At 43.9% G+C, this 22,018-nt stretch overlaps 1 protein-coding gene across 1 annotated transcript; it reads right to left on the bottom strand.

Moving 5' to 3' along the window:
• Nucleotides 1–259: 259 nt before the first annotated feature.
• Nucleotides 260–21,237, bottom strand: COG7 (component of oligomeric golgi complex 7). Its single transcript, XM_005229042.4, has 17 exons — nt 20,974–21,237; nt 20,270–20,418; nt 19,637–19,753; nt 19,282–19,450; nt 17,281–17,363; nt 16,379–16,501; nt 14,307–14,505; nt 12,218–12,345; nt 11,483–11,637; nt 10,210–10,326; nt 9,616–9,681; nt 8,686–8,872; nt 7,562–7,702; nt 7,021–7,104; nt 4,958–5,072; nt 2,529–2,672; nt 260–1,067 (listed from the first exon to the last, which is right to left on the bottom strand). Exons 1-17 carry the CDS (start codon nt 21,137–21,139, stop codon nt 901–903), a joined length of 2,310 nt encoding a protein of 769 aa, XP_005229099.2. The 5' UTR covers nt 21,140–21,237; the 3' UTR covers nt 260–900.
• Nucleotides 21,238–22,018: the final 781 nt, after the last annotated feature.

Genomic DNA, 22,018 nt, shown 5'->3' with positions numbered 1-22,018 from the left:
AGAGGCAGCCTGAACCAAGTTAAGGAAGAGACAAAGACGCGGACACCAGGAGAAGAATTATTCCTCCAAGGCATCTGACGGTAAAAAGGAGAAAACTGTGGAAGTAGGTACAGATAAGGGGAAGAAAGATGTTTTGCCACCTCTGAAACAGAAGAGTTTGCATGAGGTTTTATCCAGCAGTCTCACACAACTGGCACTCCAGTTTTGAAACCCCATTGTTTTCTGTCCAGTTTCCTCCTAAGAAAGAATACTTAGTTGCTTTGTAAAAAATCTATATACAAAGCTTTAATAAATTTTACAAGAAAGCAACACTTTCATTAATTTCTTATAAACTTCATAGCAGCATTCAGTAGAATACATTAAACGCACAAGGAACAACCTACAAAACTGGTTTTATTCTCAGGGTTGAGCTTGATCATGCCTAATCTACTAACTAACGAGAAGGTCTTCTTGACTTTGTAAATAATGACAGTCTTGAGCAATGATGATTGCCTCCAGGTAGAAGAGCTTCCAATCAGTTGATCTTTGTTGCACCTACCCCATAATTTTAGATTCAGAATTGATTAAATTTTCCGAAAAAGCCAGTCATCTCACCGCTGTGAAGCATGTACTCTCCAGCAAACAGCAGAACATTTCTAGTCAGAAGCCAGCACTGCTCAGCCTACTCAAGGTCATCCAGATAGTTTTTGGTAAATTTGGCCATAGGACGTCCTTCCTTATTGCTAAGGATGGAAAAATGGAGCAAGCTTTTCCTAGACACAGACTGTTATTAAAAGTTACTCAAATAAGTTCCCCTGTTTCCCAGAAATATTTTCACTGTCCTTTCAAAGTTTATAGGGAAATAAAAAACTACCCAAAAAGTTCAGCCCTTGAACAGTGTCAGCAGCAGGGACATTACAGCTAACACTCCAGGCCCCTCATCGCAGCGATGCTGCTGGCCATTCTGCGGGGCATACTTTTTGCAGCTTGACGGTAGTCCTCTGGCTTTGCTTTCAACAGAGTTACAATATTTTGCAGTGTTCTTGATGGCTGAAGGCCAAGGGCATCCATCACATTTATTAGATAATCTGTAAGATTAAAGATAAACATGTATTTAAACAGGTAACAGACACTGTGCAAATAAATGAAAGTTATCCTTCGCTCTTCACGGCAGCTAGAATCCTGTCACCGGTAGCTCAAAACCACACAGCAGCGTGTTTGGAATCGAACTGTACTGACAGGTGTATATTTTTAGTATTTTTGTCTTCCTGTACACTAGATCAGACAACCGTCTGTTTTGTTCAGAGGACTCAGACACATTCTGCCACGTTTCAGTATCTGCACACAACACCCTCAGGGTGGTCAGTCACCAAGGTCACAGACAAAGGATCATAATCACATTTTCAAAGGCAAAGAGCTTGCAACAAAGCTGGGAAGTTCTGCAGAGGCAAGTGGCTGTCAAGCAGGAGGGAGTTCCAGCTCACTGATTCGAAGTCAGTTGGGAATTAAGGATGGCAGGGAGGAATGCCAAGCAACTAGCCTCTAATCTACTGGTTTGTTTTTAAGCAGTGCCAAAAAAAAAGTATTAAAAAAATCCAGGCTGAGTTCACTGGCATCCAAGCACACTTTCTGGTGAGCTGAGGAGACACCATCTACCCTTATTTTTTAGCTTGGCCATGGGGAAGGATCCACAATTTAGAGCAGGAAAAGAACTAACTGGTGTCTACAATAGCCGTAGTGGTCTCTTGGCAACACTTTCATCAGCTTTGGATAAGAAAAATCCATCTCCTTCATATCCTGCAGAAACGCCTTCCCCAACACCTCCCTCAGTCACTCTGAATGGCATGGGAGAAGGCAGAGATGAACATATGCCAACTACCTCCTATTCTGCTGCTGAAAATTGCTCCATATTAAAAGTAATTTTAGTCACCTCGCACCTTCAGAGCAGCAGGACAGTAAGTCAGCCATGGCAGGGGAGCTGATCCTAAAGATTTTGTGAAAAAGGATGCTGGTCAAGTGCTCCACAATTACTTAGAAGTCCCTTAGCTGATCTCCCCTACCTCAGTTATCAAGTGGATGGAAGAAATCAACCAGCTGTCCCCTTTGTAATCCACTGGTGCGCTCCCCAACAGGCTTGGCACATGGCGTGTACCCTCTGTGCAGCATATACTGGCAGAACATGGCACTCTGATGAGAAGGGAAAGAGCAGTGCCATGCTTGGAAAGATTACATATAGATCTTTCTTGCTAAGACTCACTTGCAAGGGAATCTTCTCAGCTGAAAAGGACTTTGACTTCCACAGTCAGAAACACTGAGCAGTGAAGAAGCAGGAGCACCTACTGGAACATCACCCCTCCCTCGAAGAGGGATCTGACAGAACGCTTTGCAAAAGAGAAGCTGTGAACCACTCCACCATGCTGGGCATCAGATCAACGTGCTCATGATTAAAGGAGAAACGCACACTGCAGTTTCTTCAAATCTAATGTAATGACAGAGCAGCCCACGTGTTATGGCAACAGTTCTTAGGGCGACGTGCGCATCGAGCTTACCGATGTCTGTGGCAAGCTGCTTTGTTGAATGCATGGTGAGCTCCGGTATTTGCAGGATGACTTCACAGTACGTTTGCATCGTAGCTCTGGCAATGGAGCCTAGCCAGTAGTCAGCCATGTTGTCCAGCTCAGGCAGTTCATCTCCTGGACAGAAAATTCTCGTTAGCTGTCAGCAGTCTCATTCAACTGCATTTGCTGGGTTTGTAACAAAATGTAATTCATAAATGGTTAACTTTTTTTTCAATGGGACATTAAGGTATTCAGGGTTTATCATCTGGTTTTGGAGTAAACAAAGCAGTTACATAGCCTCCCGGATACTATACAACATGGAAAGCTAGCTCACGACCCAAAACACTTTCCTCATTACTTCTCCAGGTAAGTAATTTCTGACAGGCTGACGGGCGATCAGACAGGGATCAGGGGCACTGCCTGGCACGTTCTATAGGATCATCTTCCAGGAGTAGTTTACAAACTACTGCAATGACAAGGACTCACAGGGGTTTTTTTCAAGCCCTGAAGGCATTCTGTGTTCATGACTGTTTTGAAAATTAATGAGCTATTGAACACGTAAATGCTTTAAGATGATAAGTAATAAGTAATAAGTAATGCAAAAACCTAAAGAGCGTATTCTCAGAAGGGTACAGGAAGACTATAAATACCAAGCTCTATGCTTCCTTGACTGTCAGTGGAAATAAACACCAAGAAGAGATTAACCACAGCAAACCACGGTGCGCTGCCAACCTGCTGGGAAGCGTTAGCTACTGTTTTTAACTGCAGCACAATTAATGGCACAACAGGTAAGGACAGCCACCTGAATAAAGAATGTTAGCCAAAACTCAGCTGGCTGCAAGAAATTAAGGAACAACATGCAGAAAGAACTCTTTCATGTGTTCTGTGGAAAACGTTTTGAAGAGGCACCTGGGCCATAGCTGTCCCAGACAGCAGCCACCCATAGCACCCACTGCAACTCCTTCAGAACTGGGGGTATAACCATTGTGGCTGGTATGTAATCACTAAGGACCCAAATGGAACTGGTAGTAGCGGTGGGACTCTACTAAATTTCAGCTGGTGTTAGTACAGGATGAAAAACAAATTTAAATTAAACAGTCAGCACTTCAGAATTGTGCCCCTACTGAGAAAGAACCTGACTATGGAGACTGGAACACGTGGTCCAACCCTTAAGAAAAGACCATTTCCAAAGATGCAAAACCTGTCCAAAACAAGACAGATAGAAGACTAATTTCTGACCATGGGCTCCTAAACTTTGTAACAGATTGGCATAGGTCAGCATGTCACACAGGGTGTAACAGTACTTCTTCCTGGATTTACAGTGAAAAAAAGGTAGAGGAAAAGGTTGTTTACAAGTAAACAGCATTACTATCATGCTTAGAGAACAAATAATCTATCCCTGAAGAAAGGAGCTCAGGGGCTACTCTTTTCCTAGCAACAAATTAAGGGGCTATGGTTCTCAGCAAGGCCATGGAGGACTGCGTATTTTACACCACAAGTGATTAGTGTAAAATTAAGTTTACAGGACATACTCTCCAGATTTCACTAGGGTCTGAAGCTGGAAAACTTCATACTAGATTAGTTCCAGGCCGCAGTTGTTTCACGAATCCCAGTTTAGAACCATCTGGGGATTAGAATACACTGTATGATCACTGATGCACAGTCATTTTCTTCAGTAGACGGGGACATTACATGAGGGGGTCAGCCAACCTAACAACTCATCACTTCTAAACATGGTCACAAGCCTCCTCTTTGCCTGTTCCTTGCTGTGCGCTCCTGCTGGCTCTGTTGCATAGCAGACCTCTTAGGAAGTTGATTTAAATCACTTTGACCCATTTTTGAGAGAAACTAGGCCAGAAAAAGTGAATATTTTTCTGTGGGATTAATGAATAGAAACAGCCATACTGTGGAACCAGCACAAAGGAGAGTGCGGGAGTGCAAAGCTGGAGCAAGATGCCCCTTAAGCGAGCTGTTTGAGAGCCCAAGCCACTCCATAAACTGCACTCCAATGGACACGCTGACAAGGAGCAGAAGTCACAAAAGCTAACTTAAGAAGTCTTTCAGGCTGGTTCAACAGTTCCCTTCAAAGTCTGGGAACTGACCCAGGTACCTCCTGCTCACTCCCTGCACCTAAGATACTTAATACTGCTCCAACTCAGAAACAGTAATACTTCAGACCCTGCACCCCAAACCACAGTTTCAATGAACGTTAAACTTAAATAGACCCAGCCTCTGGTTTGAACAAACCCCAAAGAGTTTTACTCACTCCTGGTATTACTAAGAGATTCTTGGAAGAAACAGCATGAGTAGTCAATAGGAAATGGATCTCAAACAGCTTTGTTACCGTAACACATCACAGCCATGTGTCAAAATGTGACAGCTTTCCCCCAGACACTCTCAAGTCTTTGGTTTTACCCTACCTTGTTCTGGGGGGTAAGGCAGTTTTCCAGCATGTAATGCCAGTTCCAATGCAGAATCCTCTTGAGCAACAAATGGCTCAAGGTGGAGAGGAAGCGACATAATATATTGCCCAATCTAGAATAAAAGCACAAAGAGCTGAGTCACTGAACAAATGTGAAGCAAGTACTTCACTAGAGAAAAGAGAGTCAACTACAGTAATCCACACCCGAAAGCAGAAAGCTGAGCTTGACAGCAACCCACATTAGCTCAGAAACAAATTAGCTCTTGCTCATCATTACACTTAGTACAAGAAATGATTTTTCACAAGGTCAGAGAACCAGTCATTGAAACAATCATGGTAAGAAAAACCTGCACAGAGAATTTGCTACAAAGCAAATCTTTGATCTCTGGAATGTTCCTGGCAATTTGTTTTCTAGAACAGAATCTAAGAGACTGAACCAAGCAAAACCACTGAAGAAGAAACACATATTCAAGTGACAATATAATAATGAACTACAGAAACATCTCTCTCCCAAAAAGGGACCACACTCCCAAATTCACACACACATAAGCTACGTAACTTCAGGCATACAACAAATACTACTTTGTTTATAAATTATTATCTGCGCTACAGAGACTAGTCCTAGGCACAGATACAGTTCAGAGTACCCTGCCTCCCCGTTATGAGGCATGCTTGTTACTAGCTTTTTCCTGAGCTCACATCACGTGCCTTTTCTTCTACACAGCATATGCCACATCAGTTTGTTTCTAAACTCTACTTTAGCTTTTTTAGTTTTCAATTTTACTGCACAATGCAGCAGTGTTATTTGAAGACTACCCAAGAGAAAGCCTTGGTTCAGTCTTGGCCCACCTATCACTCAACAGCAGGATAAAGGGTAGATCTGAAAAGATGTCAAAACCCAAATGCTTTGTATCTGAAATTTTATGAAGTTCCTCTTTGCCTTTGGACATGCAGAAAATCCCTTTGATTCCTTACAGCATCAAGTAACAACCATATACATCTCAGTTTTAACTTTCAGTTAAAGTGGCAGGTGAGCAGATACAGCCTCTTACCAACCATGCATGTCTTCCTTAGTGAACTGTGTTAATCAGAAAGCTACTTAGAATTCAGTAGAAACCTTCCCTTGAATTTTTACCTTATACACCGCCCGTGAGCTTTCTAAACATCATAAAAGCCTCTCAGATAGCTAAATTCAAACTACCCATAATAAAACTGTCCCACAAGTTGACTGACTATCCATTTCTATACATTTCTTTTTTTTTTCAGAAGCACAGTATAACAGTTTGTAGGCCATAAGCCAGAAGAAAATACAATAGCAAAAGCTTTTGGTTGCAGCCTGTCCTTGAAAAATCTGTTCCCTGTGTGATGCACAGAATGACAGTAACATAAAAAAACTTGCTTATCAAATTATACTTTGTATTCAGATAGTAATAGCCGCTAACATTAATATCTGAACTGCAAATTTGGCAGTGACTTGAAACGCCAACCAGGAGAATGGGAAAGCAATGTGAACACTGTTCAGCAGCACCGAACTGAGGAGTGCCTAGTCAGAAGGAATGAACAGCTCACTTTCCTTTTCCACTCAGACACCCCACTGCCAGAAAGGTTTCATTGTTATTCCATCAGAAAGAGAAACCAGGGAGTCACATGGGGATTAGAAGGGTAAAAGCTCAATCTGACTTCGTAGTATGATTAAATCACTCCAATACACATTGCAGGAACTCCTCTGCTACATGAGCTGCGTTATGAATATACATTCAGTATTCCCCAGCTGGCATTCCCCGCCCCATTGCAGGAGTTAACACTGTACACAGGGCAGTTCAGCAGAGAAGAACCATTCCTTGTGCTCCCAATGTTCTTTTGCTGTTCCAGACCTTGACAGGGATTTTATATAAAAGCTACAAAGAATGGCACAACTCATATGATAATGGCTGAACCAGCAAGAGCATCGATCACCATCCTATAAAATTTTAACTAATACTATGATTTTACAAGAAATTGGGGAAACTCAGAGATTGCCCCAGCACTGGGCTTTCAGTAACTATCCCTGCAAGCTCTTACATTGCTGATATATTCCAGAGGAGTCAAGCTGAAGTTTGGCAGGTCATCTGTCAGGGTCTCACCAATGCCACCAGAATTCCAGCTCTGTAAGACAAAAAGTGCAGAATGAATCTATGACTTTCTGGAGCATGAGGTCTATCGGTACTCTAGGAAGGGGTCACTCAGCAACATGAACTGTGACTACCCACAGACTTCCAGAAAGCAGAACACAGATGGTGCGGCAACTGCTTCCCTCGTCCTCCCTCAGGCCCAAAACATACACACCCTTTCCACACAGCTTCCTGTGGGAAATACATGCTCACACAGGTTAGAAAAGCAGCATCTCAAACACCAGAGCTTGCAAACACAGCTGCCTCTTGTGAATGCTGTGGATGAAAGGAGGTAAACTTTTCTACTGACTGTAGCTCATGGAAGAAACATGATACCAGAGGGAAACATCCTGAAAAGGAGAAAGGTAAGCAACATGGAGCGGTGCTCCACCCTAAGGTATCCCACAGGTAAACGTTGCAGTTCAGATCAGATCAAAGTACCTATTACTCACCTCCATCTTCGAGACAAGTAAAAGTTGTTGTTTGATGCGAAGAAAAACAGAATCAAAAGCCAAGTGGTGCGCCAGCTGGTTGAGGCGGCTTAAGGCAGATCGCGATGAAGACAACAGGTTGTGGTTACTTGTACCTTTTTCCTAACACACACACAGAGATGGAAAAATGTTTACATACAGAAGTCATGAAACTGACCACAGAGAAGCTGTGTTAACATTCTTAAAGAAGTCTTTATTAGGCAATCAAGAGCTTTCCTCTGCAATGGCACAGCTTGTTTCCTTATTCTAACCATTTATTCAAGACAGAAACTGCACACTACTCCCCGAAATGTGGAACAAAGAATAGCATCACATTCCAGCCATGCCAGGCACCAGTGTAGGCTAGATACTGAGACACTTGCAGAGATGGCAAACTGCCTTTTATGCAAAGGGGTCAATCAACCGATTCCCTGCATGGAATCAAGCAAAAGTTTTACATGAAGAGTACCTATGGAACTTGACTATTCAGCTAAGGTTTTAAAGTCAAACATAGAACACTGAAGGCAGAGCTGCCCAATTTGCAAGTAAATTAAGTGCAAAAGAAATCAAAACATTTTGAGGAAGTAAAAGACTCATAACCTTGACTTCACTGCTACATGTGACCAACGATGGCAAACATAACTTTGATAAACGAGAAGATAACTAGTCATTCTACACTGTTCACAGACACATGCATGAATGAACTTGCAGAATTATATTTTGGAATGGATATGGCAGCAGAGCATAAGTGGCAAAGAAAGTCTTGAGAAGCCAGTACGCGGGCTCCAGCATTTGAGGTGGCTCCAATACAACCTTCCCAATGCTTTCTGTGACAAATTCTCCCTCACCTGAACTGATAAGGGCACATTCACAAAACACAGCCAGATCTGGGGAGAGATAGAATGAGTCCAGACTCCCTCGGGTTGGACATTTCACCTCCCTACAGATCGGTGTCTCTGTGGAAGACCTGGAACACAGCCCATTAGAAGGCTGCAGCTCAGGATGAAAAGTAATCAGGCTGTAGGGGGAATCCAGCTCTCATCTACCAAATGCGGGCCCAACAGCGTCCTGTGATACAAGCAGGCTCTTCCAGGCACCAAAGCTACCTTTAGAGTGTAAAGCGTTTCCATAAGGCTGGCATACTCAGATGGATTCTCCTTCAAAAGATAATTATATTCCTGCCAGGGATTCTTTAAGGAGCTCTTCTTTTCTGCAGAACTGGTATCCTGAAAGCCAGAAAAACTACAAGGGCTGTAGGAGTCCGAGAGATACTTCCCAGCAGTTGAGAAAATCCTGAAAACAAGTACACAGAAGTCACCAGTAAAATCCTCTGAAATCAGCACTGTTGTTCTCATGTTGGTCCAACGACCAACACTACCTTTCACTACTTCAAAGAAGAGTATTTGTTGGTGGCAGACACTAGTTACAGCCAACTCTCACATCTACTGTGCAACTCAAAACCTGCAAAAATATTGAGCTGAAACAGAGAGGACTGCACTCTCAGAATGTCTAGCAAATGGAAGACGCCCAGTCTCTGGTGCACTGCAGGCCACTGGGTCCTATACAAAGCACAGGCACTCGAGTCAGACTAACGTACAAGAGGCTAAACAATGCGCTGCCTACAAGCAACAAATGATCCATGTGCTGCCTGGGCTTGACACTCCTCAGATTACAAGGAATTGATCAGTTAAGGCACATCGAGATTCACTTCAGCAAATGATTCATGCCGCATCTCACAAGGGGGGTGAGAATCTTGCCAGTTTGATCTGGTGGAAAAGACCCCAGTCTGGCAGTTCCTTTGATGGCCAGCTAGGTATCCAAGAAAAAGGATTTTTGTGACTGTCTCAGGCCACACAACCGAGTGGAAGTCTGTGACCCATCTCTGACATTTCAAAAGATGGGGAGGGGAAGTGGGGGAAATCACAGTGGCTCTGCTTTTCATCCTTGGTCTACACAAGGAAAGCACCTTGGAGGTTGTTTTCTTTCAACTTCATACCTATGCTGACAGCTCATGACTTAAGTTCAGCAATGCTTACCTGTTGGCCAGTTGCTGCTCAAAGTCTCCACACTGATGAAGGAGCTCACCACAAGTAGTAATTATCCTGGAAAAGGACAAGACAAAAACACGTTGTGAGATTTGAGGCAGGTAATGCCAGACACCCCCCTAGACAACCCACTGCAAACACATGTCAAATAATTATAAAATGCAGTAACCAAACAGGACACACATCTGTCAAAAGTTATTTTGGCTATTAACTCTGCATCCATTTGATGACATACTGCATCTTTGCCCAACAGCCTCATCCATATGCTACTTCTTGGTGTCATGGCTAAGGCCAGCTCAGTGTCACTGGGAAAAATTCTAAGAGCTGCTGATATTTCAAGTGATACGACATGCAGCCTTGCTCCAGACAGGGTGGGGAGCCTCACAGCACTTACTGTGCCAGCAGCAACCTGAAACCCAGTCACTAACACTAACGTTCACTGCATAGCACTGCAGCTATGTGAGCATAGGCCTGCATTCTGCACTAAGAACTTGTGTAAACTGACCCCAAGTAATTCCCTTTCAACTTTGATACAAAAATCAGTTCTGAGCCTGGCAAAAAATAACCAAAACAAACCCCTTTTACCGAACAGAGTTTTGGAACGCAGTCCAGTCCTCCTGGAAAAGGGAATCTGATAAAACATCATCCAGTTTACATTTCTTTCGTATAGACTGCAATGTATTTGTGAAGTCAGATGTATACCTGTAATAAGAAACAGAGGAGAGATCAGCACCAGCATAAGAGAATAGGCTGGAGAGCAAAATAACTGCATGGCCTGCACTTGCTCATTCAGTCCTCTACAAGGGCCAAGTAAGAACCAGAAATATTAAAAGGAGTTCAGAAGAGACACTGTTGTCCAGTCCAAACACATGAACGTGAAGAACTGATCAGCCACAGCCCAGTCAAGGCACATTAGAAGACAGAGAGAAACTCAGGGTAACAGATACTGTGCGGCTACTTCAGTTTGCTGCATATGGGTTACCAAGAACTCTCCACTCATATGAGAGGGTGTAAGGCATTTGTGTTACCACTACACTAATCACATTTCCTAGGAAAGACCAGAAAAAGTTTATAAGGCTACTGCTACTCCAACATCACTTGGCCCTTAGTCCAGGAACACAATGACAACAATCTCATGAATTTGTTTTCTCAGCTACTCCCCAGATGAGAACATGGATAAAAAGGAGAACATTTTGTTTTCCACACACCCCATTTTTTAAAAAAAAGAAAGCCCATAAGCTGGAGGCATGCACACTGCTATGTAATTGCCTATAAAGAAGGTGAGATCAGAGAAGTGTGCTTTCCTCTTCCCCACAGGGCAGCAAGGTAACAGCTTGATTTATACACTGTGAGCAGCTTTTTCAGTATCAGGAAAAAACACTGAAGTAATCAGTACTGGAATACTATCTAAGTTGGCTGTTAGTGATATTTTAAGACAAGAACTTACAGTGAACCTCACTCACTAGAGTATCTCACACTTACAGGCAGATCGTGAATGTGAGGTCACTTGCCCCACTGAGACCTACTTTCACCAGCCTAATTTGCCTTTGATTTATTCTGTTTTGGGAAACGTTTTCCCCTCCAAAAATATTTATTAAAAATGAAAATTCAGCCCAATCAGAATAGAAAACAGCTGAGAAAAGTCTTCAATTTAGCCACAAAAAGCCTGTATTTTTCCCCTAAGAAACAGTCACTGCCTGAATGAAGTGGTAGGAGGGGATATCAGATGATTCACATTACTATCATGGATACTTTCCGCTCTCAGCCATTTTTCATAAACTACAAAGTCCTTGGCCACAAACTGAATCCTTGCTACACCCTTGGAATAAATGCAGCAGTGTAACTAAAAGCACCTTACTTTGCAAAGAGAGCTTTCAGGGCCTTAAGGAGCCCACACACTCCCAGTCCATCAGTGAGTTTGATGCAGTTGTCGATGGCTCCAGAAGCCAGCATGAAGAGTTTGCTGACTGAATGGTTCAGTTCCTGGACACAGTCAATTACTTCCCAATGCTCCTAAAAAGCAACAGAATTGAGCTTGACACTTCTTTCAGAGTGTCCAGGCACTGAAGACATCTTGGGTAACATACCGTTCTCTCAGTATCCTCCAGTCTCGTGAAACACTGAAGGGAGAACACCGGTTGCTTCCACCCTCCTACAGTGACTGTTAATAAAAGTCAGGCTACCAAATCCCACATTTACCAGGTCTTCAAGGAAAAACAGTTATGCCAACAACAGAATTTTCTACAAAAAGGACTTTCCTCCCCCAGATTCTGTTCTTAATAAATTCTATTGAACCTGAAGGAGGGTCTTGGTTAATAGTAATATTTTGGTAAAGTCTTTCTCTAGCAGATCCACGCAGTGCCGGTTACTGCGTGAAGGAGAACAAAACAGTTACCTCCAACCTGACAGTGCTGCTGAAATTAACTTTATTTCTTAAACAAAATTTACTTAACATTAAAAAATATACTGCAAACAGGAAACGCTACCAAAAAATTAGGGTGGGAAAGACAGCAATAATTATGACGAAGACCCTTGTATTTACTAGAAGCTTCAAGCCCCTCCCTGCATAGTTGAACAAAGACTGCTACATTACCAAGGGCACTGCACTGATCTGAATGAGAAGGTTTTCTTCTTCCAGGTCTCCATACTCAAGTTGATAGGGCTTGTATGGACCATACACTGTTTCCACCAGTTCCATCACTTTTACCAGGTTCTGCTCCTCTACAAAGAATCAGATGTTTAGTCTATAAATAGACAAACATGCTACTAAAAACCTTGTTTCAAGCAATGTGCAGGAGCTCTTCAATTAGAGCATGCTGCCTACGCAGGCTTGGAATGTTACCCAACAACTTTAAGTTTCAACTGCACAGATTTTATTTTATTTTAATTTTAAAATGAGGTTATTATCTCTACCTGCTTCCTAAAACCAAGATGTTCTGCCTCAACAAATGTGTCAAGAAAATTATCACTCACTGCTCCAGAACAGCCTGGTGACAAAAATCTATTAATCACTCCAACCTACAGTAGAAGGAAAGTATTGAAATGATTTGAGAAGTGAAACACATTACTCCCACAACTTAAAACACAGGCAATCCTCATTTATCAGAAAGCCTGGTTCATACTTAAAATAATTAACACTAACTCAATTCACTCAGCATTGCTGAACATACTGCTTCATGGTGTTCAACAACCAGAGCTGAACATGAACCATGAACTTAGCATTTCAGTGCCTTCTGTTGAGCAGGGAGCTGCAAACCCAAACAAAAACCAGGTCCAAATGATTATTTCTTGCATCAGAAATGGACACCAGCTGTTACCGTGGTACTTTGCCAAACTCACACTAGCAGTAAACCATAATTACCTTGAGTCCTGGATACAAGAAAAAAACTTCTACGCCCTAAGGACAGACAAGCAATAGAGCAGGTTGTCCAAAGCCTCCATGCTCGGACGTTTTCAAGATCGCACTGGACAATACTCCAAGTAACACGGTCTGACCTCATAGCGGATGTTGCTTGGAGCAGAAAGTTGGACTAGATCATCACCCAAGGTCCCTTCCAACCTGAATTATCCTATGAATCATAACTGAACCCTCCCCTCACATACAAATATGTAGGAACTGGTTTGACTCTGCTCTGCTAAGTCACCTGACTTTTCCATTCTTGAGATATTTCTCTTCCCAAGCATCTTACCCCCCAGCAAAAGAGATGGAAATAAAGTTGTTTGGTTTTTTTTTTTTTAAACGCGCTCAGGTAACAGTTCAGCATCTGTCTTCCTATTCCATTATCTTCTAGAATTTGACATGATTTTCCAAGTCCTTTTTAATAATTTCCCATTACAAACCACAAATTAAGCTAAGCCAAGGACAGAAAATGACTGACGAGTACACAATCACAAAGACAACGAAACCAGACACAGTGACAGTCATACTCCCTGAAATTGCCCAGTAATCATAATTTACATGATCAAGTAAAAATCTGGGTTTAAATAGCTCAAGACAATGTTACAAGGAATCAAACACAGGAAACACAGCATTAGGAATGCTCCATTAGCTTATTTTAGGATTTTCCCATACCCCGTCTTTGAAGGGGCCCTGCCAGATTAGTAAAGAACTATAAATAGCCAACAGTTCAAGCCAGGCACAAACCTGTGTAAACACAGCACCTCACTGCTTTGTGGTTTGTGGGAATTATCCAAGTCATGACCAAAATGAGAAAACAAACATCACAGAATAAGGAAAGCATGGGTTAGACTTTGAATCAAACACCAAGGATGCTGCTAGGCAATAAACTACCAACGGTTCAGAGATTATATCTGGCCCTGCAGTTTCACTTAATTAAAACATAAGGCAGTAGCAACAGAAAAACTACAAAATAAAATTTAATCCCTCTTAGACAGAAGAAATAGTAATGCTTGTAAAAGGGTAAGTACTAAATACTATTTATCTTAGACAGCAAGCATGCTCAGAACAGGTCTGCTTCAGTAAAGTCATCCAGGATCGTACCATATCTTTGGTGTAAGATATATACATATATACACACACCAAGGTACAAATGCCACATACCTGGTCAACACTGTAGAAGAGGTAAGCCCTCCCTCCATGTAAAACTAAACAAAATCCAACCATAGAACTTTACAAAGGAGTTGACAGAACAGAATGACAATATTCAGGGCAAGAGCCTTACTCAGGTTTGGCAGCATTGCTGCTTCCAGCCCTTTCGCGAAGTGGATGGTGGCATCATAGAGCTCCAGCAGCTTATTCAGCTTGGGTTCTTGGCCTGTTCTCTCCATGGCAGTGTTGAGGCAGACAGGGATGGAAGGCACCAACGCTCCCAGAGTTTGAATCAACAATACAGTCACAATTTCATGGGGGTTCTTGAAAACCTGTAGCAGCAGAAAAACTACTAGCTAAAGCACATTATTTCAGAGAGCAGAGCAGCAGACAGCTTTCAGTGAGCCCCACAAGGTACAAACCACATGTCACTGTCTCATTAGGGACAATCACAGACTGTCCCACTCCAAACTGAGCAGGACCTGTCTGTCCAGGGGCTGATACCTTCTTCAGCCCTCCTGAACAAGTGCTGCTGCTTGGCTGGCAGCAGCAGCCTTCATGCAAGCGGCACCGCTTCCCAGGAGCAATCATGCCCACTGTAGTCTCCCTTATGCCCCGGCCACAGAGACCTGCGGCTCCTGAAACAGAGGGGAAAAAAGGCAGAACAGACAGGTTTGCAAATGCTGTCAGCAGAGAGGCAGGCTGCCATAACCAGGGAATAAATAGTTGGGAGAGAAAGCAGCAGCAGCCTGGCCTGGACTTTTTCACACTCAATTACCTATTGGTGAAAGACAGTAATACACAGATCAAGAAGATGACATTTTGTGCACTAACAGATCACAGAGTCCTCAGATGACATGAGCTCCCAAGCAAAAGGGAACAAAAGCAAATTTGAAAAACCTCACAAGGGGTAAAAAAACCAAAAGAGGTCTGCTAAGACTGCAAGAACCTCACCAACCTAGCACACGGGACAGCCTCATTACAAAAGTCTGAGTCAATACATATTTACCACTGAAACTGTACTTTGAATAAAGCAACCAAGAAATGAGAAGACAGGTATAGGTCAAAACCAGAATTCAGCAGAACACAGGCACTACAGTATTTTGAAAAACCACTTGGCATTTGAAGGGCATTTGAAAACAGAGCACTCAGTTTACACAGGTGTGTTGGGAAAAAACACATATCAGTAAAATATCAAGAAACAGTACTATATCATGAGCCAAATTACTAGTCAGATAGGCAGAAATCAGTACTGGAAAGGCTAGAACAACTGTAATCAGCTGAGAAGTTTTATTTACACGCACCACCCTCAATTCCACTAGCATAAAATGCATTACAGCCTTTTAGTGTGACTTTTCAGCTGTTCTCACTCATTTGCTTTGAGAACTGGGATCACCACAAAAAAAGGTCGAAGGGTTCTTCAGAAAGCAGAAGCAACACAAGAGATTGAGTGACACGAGCTTTGCCCCATGTGCCATTTGTCTCTCATAATCCCCAGTTCAAAGAACATCTGCCAAAATGTAAGCTGACATCTGACCTGTAATTCACATCGAACCATTAGGCAGAAAAAATACAATTCAAGAAAACATTGAGCTCCTTTGCAGTACAGGCCTAGCACTTGCACCAGCCTTCGTAACAGGAAGATAAGAATCTTTTACCCTTCATGGATGAAAAACTCTTCCAGCCTCAACAATGTAAACTCATTTCTTCATTTCACTACAGGACAATAACTTTGGATCCTACATTATTCTTGGCAGGAAAAGCAAGTACACAGACCCAAAAGATGATAGCAGAAGCCCTCAGATTTCTTGCACAGAGTGACATGAATCAGTCCAACATGACCTTGAGGGCTTCCTCCAGGCCAAGTGACAAAGTAATTCAGGCATTTCAAATGTCTTGCAACAGAACAAATTTGCAACACCAACAAATTAGTTTTAACTTAAGATACAGATGAAAGTGATAGAGCAGCTTTAATGTCAATAACATAGCAACCTTGCTGTTGGTAGAACACCAGAAATCAAATCTTCTCTGCAAGAGCTGGACAACAAGCAGAAAGTATGTTCCAACTCCTGTCTTGCATTAAGGCACAGCGTATAACTCAAAGAGTGAGCACCGATGAACTATTCTGTGGTTTATAAGACTTAAGAGCACACGCTCAATCTCATCCTCTCCCATAACTGCACCAATATTAAACAGCTACTGCACCTGTGTTGCCCACTGAAGTTGTGAGTGCCAGGTCCCAAGAAGTGTGTCATACAGTTCAGTCAACTGGCGATTTAAGCTTAAGTCACTTTGGCAGAGATCCTGCCACACTGCCACCAGCTGCACCTGCAGGAGTAATGAGAACCATTCTAAGAGGTGAACTGACAGCCCACAGATCTAGCTTTTGTTATTTCAAACCAAGAACTTCCCATGGAAAGCACCTTTGCTAAACTGCAATGCCCACCCTCGCTCCTCTCTCCAGATTTCAGCATAACATTTTGCTATAATTCAGCACCACTGAAGGAAAAGATTTTCAGCATGAAGCTAGAGGCTTCTTAGTTGATTCAAAGATTTAATTAACATTGGTATTTTACTCATAAAATGAGACTGTAACTGATACCCCCACATAATAGTTGAAATACTTGGCAAGCCCCAGCCTTGAACTTAATCCTCAAAAGTCACAGTCCTGAAAGAAATTTGAGGATCAGGTTATGGCTACAGAACTGTCTGGAATTCCAACTTTTAATCTTACCTGAAAAGAGTTTACAGAAGTCTGCAGCTGGCAAGTTGCAGCAATAAAGTTATTAATGACATAGCACATCCAAGCAAAGCAAACCAAAACTATAAGGCACAGAGAAATCAAGCAGAACCACATATCCTATGTCTACCATAGGAAGGCACACAAAGCGCTGAATGGAGAATTACTCTTGAAACATGGGGAGTAACCAAAGCTGTTAAGAGCCAGCTGAGAAGTCAAGAGAATGAAACATGGAAAAGAACACGTTCCATCCTCCTTCAAACAGGAAGGTACAATACGTGAAGTAGCAGCTCCCCCTGCAGCCCAAGACAAGCAAGAATGTAAATTTGCATTTTATTCCTCCATATTAAAATATCGAGATACTTACCTTGTGACATTTATAATAATAAGCAAGAAGCTGGGGCATCCGATCAATTTCAGTGAAGACTTTAACAAACGTTTTTGCCTGATCTAAACAAAACAAAGTAACAGGCAGTTAACAGTCAGTCTCAAAGCTCTCAGAGCTGACCAAGAGAACTCTTCTTCCAAGGAGTACGCGCAACAGCCTGTACAGAAAGACACAATTACACCTTTTGTTTGCTTGCCTACTCAAGTAAGAGCGGAACTGCCTAAAACACATGCTAAAACAAGAACAGGTAGCAGACATGAGGAATTAATTTAACTTAAGTTTAACTTCTTAATCAGCAAATGTATCTAGTATTACAGACAAAATCAAAGCATCTCCTAGAAGGAAATCATTATTTTCCCAGAAACAAGCCACTGCCTACAAAACTAGAACATATGTCACAAAGTCCTCAGCTTTGCTTTCACCACTGCTCAAACTGATACCTAAGCTAGCTGCCTTGAGACTGACTAATGGCACAGTTAGCTCTTACACAAAGCTTTGAAATCCAAGCTCCTCAAAAGCCTGTTGTGTACTGTAAGGCAGATGACTACAGTTCTGTCCACAAATATATCTGGGGTCAGAGAAATTAGTAATGAGACCTGGTTTTTCAAACAGGACCTGGAACACAGAGAAACTAGAACACTAAGTAACCTGAAGTACTCTTCATCTGTGGAGGTCACTGAATACAGGCAGTCTGGGGATATGTTTACAGACTTGTATTACAGTTGTAGGAGCTAGACTTCAGGAAAAAAAACCATGACTCCACAGAAAACAGAAAACCCTCTTCAACAGGAAAAAAAGCTTGTGTCTCCACACGCCCAGATCAGATTTTGGAAGAGAATGCAACAGTGCTTGAAGTGATTCCTTCTGAACAGTATGCCCAAATAAAGGACCTTATACCAGCAGACCTGCCACCAGCAGCTTTCTTGCACCCATATGTTTTCTTTGGTGGAGAAGAGAAAGAGGGTTATTTATATCCTCGTAGAGGATATAAATATTCAATTTACTTTCATCCTAAGCAGAGAAAATATTCCAGAACATCATCCTCTGTCTTGCCTTGAATTTCTCTGTAAAGGGCAATGCACTGCAACAGCAGAAAAAAGGCATGGGACCTACTGTGAAGGTGATGAGCACAGACCAAGAAAGACAGGAAGCTGTGCAGAGAAGGAAAGCCAGAAGAACAGGAGATAGAACAGCGAGATCTGCACAAGGGATTAAGCACATTTGTTAGAAGCACGGCACACAGAGTTTCCTCCCTCCTCCGTTCCCTCTGGCTGTCTGCAGCCATGCATTGCTATGCTTTGCCTTTACATAGACAAGAACTCCAGAGCGCTCTGCAGCAAAAGCACCACAGCCCAGATCCTCACTGGGACCTCTGGGTGCACACAGATGAAAGACAACAACCAGAACAAGTATTTCTCAGAAGTGCTGTGACAGTAGGAGAGGGAAGGAAGAACACAAAGAACAGTCCAAAAAGTCGAGTTTTCTAAAGAAGAGTTTATAAAACAGCCTTTACAAGGCAGTAAGGCTTCACAATGTTTCCAAACAAATCTTTTTTTTTGATTACAACACCAAGCTGTAACAGAAATGCCCGGCAGCACTGTGGTAACGCAAAACTAGAGGCCTTTTGCTTACTAGAATAGCACTTCCCACTTGGAGAGCATCTGTGGCATAACTTAACTATGACAAGCAGGGCAGCCCTGCCTCAGCATCTCCATTTCACCCATCTACATGGCCTAGAAGAGCAGCTCATATTCTCCTTAATTCCCACAGTGGCCACAGGTACACCAAACTGCAACAAAATTGAAGATGCACTGGATTGCAGGCATCTGCAGAGCACCTAACATTTCACAGCATCTGGCTCCTCCAGAAAAAGCACACAGCCCAGTGCTAGAAGCTTTCTGGACATCAACTGCCCACCAAAAACCATTTTACTTTTAAAAAGACAATAAACTCTGCAACGACAATAAATGAGTTACTGACCTACAGACTGGGAGTTAAAAGCAGCAACAATCTGAGGGCTAGCCATGGCCTCTAGTCGGTTCTTCAGGGCCTCAAGATGCACGCACTTCTCTGAGTAATCTGGTGTGTCCACAAGCATAGCCAGGCTGCTCTGCATACTTGTTAGTTTGGCCGAAATCACAGACACATCCTGTCACCAGGGAAAGGCAACCCCATTACCAAACATGACCTTAAAAAGCATTAATACCAGTTTCATAAAGACATTTTACAAACAGGTACATGTTTTAGAGTCACTTCAGAAACCTACATTTAAATGCAGTTTCCCTGGAAAGCTGAAGGCAGAAAGACCAATCACAAAGAATAATGTGGTATGTACCTGTGTTTTAAGAGTCTCTTCAATATCTGCACTTAATGTGCTCCATTTGTCTGCTTCCTGAAGAGACTCGGCAGCCAACTGCATTCTAGACTTCACTCGGTCAATCTCTACCAGGACCTGAAGAAAAAAAAATAATAATGTTACCCATTGAAAGAAAAGATGACTGCTGTACATACTTACATTAAGGAGTTATTTTTAGCTTGGGTTTAAAAAAATGTGTGAAAAGATCATGCTGTTACAAGGAGGAATGAGCTGGCTGAAAGAGCTAGAGATGTTAAATCAACTTCCAAAGTCAGACAACAAAAAGTTAGTTTCACTTCTGGATATGCACTTCCAATACCCACTTTGTCTGAAAAATGCTATGCATCCCAGCTAACAAAAGGCAGAAATCTTGGCAGAAACCAGTGTCCTCAGTCAGGTAACAGCAGCTCTGTCTGAACTGAAACAGGATCAGCTGTTCCTCAGGAAACGCAGACTGCACTGCTCTGTTATCACATCCACTTTTCTACTTTCAGTGTTAAAACAAGTGGTCTTGTCTATCTTAGAGTTCACAAGGTTGTTTAATATGAACAACTCTGGGAACTTTAGAATTTCACAAGTTGCAGATAAACACTATGGCAGACAAGAACCCACCTGCATTGACTGAGCTGTATCTTCTTCAAATTTCTTTATATCTTCTTTAACAAGGATCATTTGCTCCTTCAGGAATGTTGCCTCCTGTTTCAAGACCTCCACTTCCCGGAGGACTCTGGGCATGTTCTGGAGAGCCTGATGGCTTGTTTCTGCAGAAACACCAAGCAGCACAATGAGGAGGGCCCGAGAGCCCTCACAGGAAAAAGGTTTTTTTCCAATAGTCTTGTATGATCTTCAATACTTGGGGGGAAAAAACCCACAAACGAAGCAAAACAATCAGGAAAACTTGAGATGTATCTTTAAAGTTTAAATATGCACTCTTTCATAGAATCGTTTCGGTTGGAAAAGACCTTCAAGATCAAGTCCAACCCTTAACCCAGCGCTGCCAAGGCCACCACTAACCATGTCCCTAAGCGCCACACCTGCTTGTTGTTTGAACACCCCAGGGACGGTGACTCCAGCACCCCCTGGGCAGCCTGTTCCAGGGCTGCACAACCCTTGCGGGGAAGGAATTTCTCCCAATATCCCATCTCAACCTCCCCCGGCAGGAGCAGCGGCTCCTCAGCACCCGGGCAGCCTGCCAGGCCGCGGCGGCTCCAGGCGCGGGCGGGCAGCACCGCAGCGGCAGCGGGGAGCCCCAGGCCCCACACCGGGCCCAGCCCCGCACGTTTACCAGCCAGCACAGCCCCTCCCGCCCGCCCCACCTTCCACGGCGTTGTTGACCTCCTGGATGAAGAGCTGCAACTTCATCACCAGGGTGGCAGCGTGCGCGTCCACCTTGCCGGGGGCCTCCTGCTGCACGGCCCGGAAGGCCGCGTTCACCCAGCTCTTCACCTCAAAGTCATCCGACAGGAACCTGGAGAAATCCATGGCTGCCGTCTCGCCTCAGGGCCCGGGGGGCAGGCCGGCCGCGCCGCGCACCGGGAACCGCACCGCCGGGCCCCTCCCGGCCGCCGTACCGCGGGGCGGGCCCTGGCGGCGGTGGCGCGCCCTGGCGGTGGTGGCGCGCCCTGGCGGCGGTGGCGGGCCCGAGGCCGCGGCCTCCCCCGGCGGCACCGGCGCCGAGGCCGGGAACGCGAGGCTCGGCGGGACTGTGGAGGGGAACGCGCGGGCGGGCCCCATGAGGCAGCCCCGCACCGGGCCAAGCGCCGGGGCCGGAGTGGGGGGCGGCCCCCCGGGCCCGCTACGGCAGGGCGGCCCGGCAGAGAGCACCGGCAGGCGAGGGGCTGGGCAGGGCTGCGCCGCCAGCGCGCCTCCCGCCCAGAACTGCCCCGTAACCCTGCGTGCAGCGGGTGTGCGCACAAAGCTCAGGTCAAGCTGACCCAGCCTCGCAAGTCGTCTGAACTGAGGCATGGAAGGACTGCTGACCAGGGGAGCCAGCCCTCGGAGACAAAGAACAGATAACGGTAAGAACACCGTTATCTAAACTATGCAGAAAGGAGCCTCCAAGAGAGAAAGTTATGACCGCAAAAGGAGGCAAGCTGATAAGGTGTTGCAACCCACAGAAAATTAGTGAAAAGTAGGACAATGGTAACTGTAGTAGTGGGAGATCACCACCTCCAACTCATCTAGCGCCCCCGAGAGAGGGCAAACCCCCACTTGGGGGGCACCGTGTCACTGGTACAACACACAAAAGTGCTATTTTGGCATGCACACTTACTTGCATTAGACACAAGAAACCTGTAACCAGTCCTGTGTGTGAACAAAAATGAGTATGTGCTGTACTCTGAATATGCAAGTACTCTATGT

Source organism: Falco peregrinus, chromosome 5 (assembly GCF_023634155.1).
Source record: "Falco peregrinus isolate bFalPer1 chromosome 5, bFalPer1.pri, whole genome shotgun sequence".
NCBI classification, from domain to species: domain Eukaryota; kingdom Metazoa; phylum Chordata; class Aves; order Falconiformes; family Falconidae; genus Falco; species Falco peregrinus.
The sequence above is the reverse complement of the archived record's forward strand: the minus strand, read 5'-3'. Positions and strand labels throughout refer to the sequence as shown.

Bases quoted from the DNA above. Each gene is read 5' to 3' on its own strand.
- COG7 (XM_005229042.4), bottom strand. From the start codon at position 21,139: ATGGATTTCTCCAGGTTCCTGTCGGATGACTTTGAGGTGAAGAGCTGG. The intron at 10,327-11,482 runs GTAAGGTGCTTT...TTCTTATTACAG, and splicing joins CTGAAAGCTCTCTTTGCAAA to GTATACATCTGACTTCACAA. The intron at 2,673-4,957 runs GTAGGGTAAAAC...TTTTCTGTCCAG, and splicing joins GCCTTACCCCCCAGAACAAG to GAGATGAACTGCCTGAGCTG.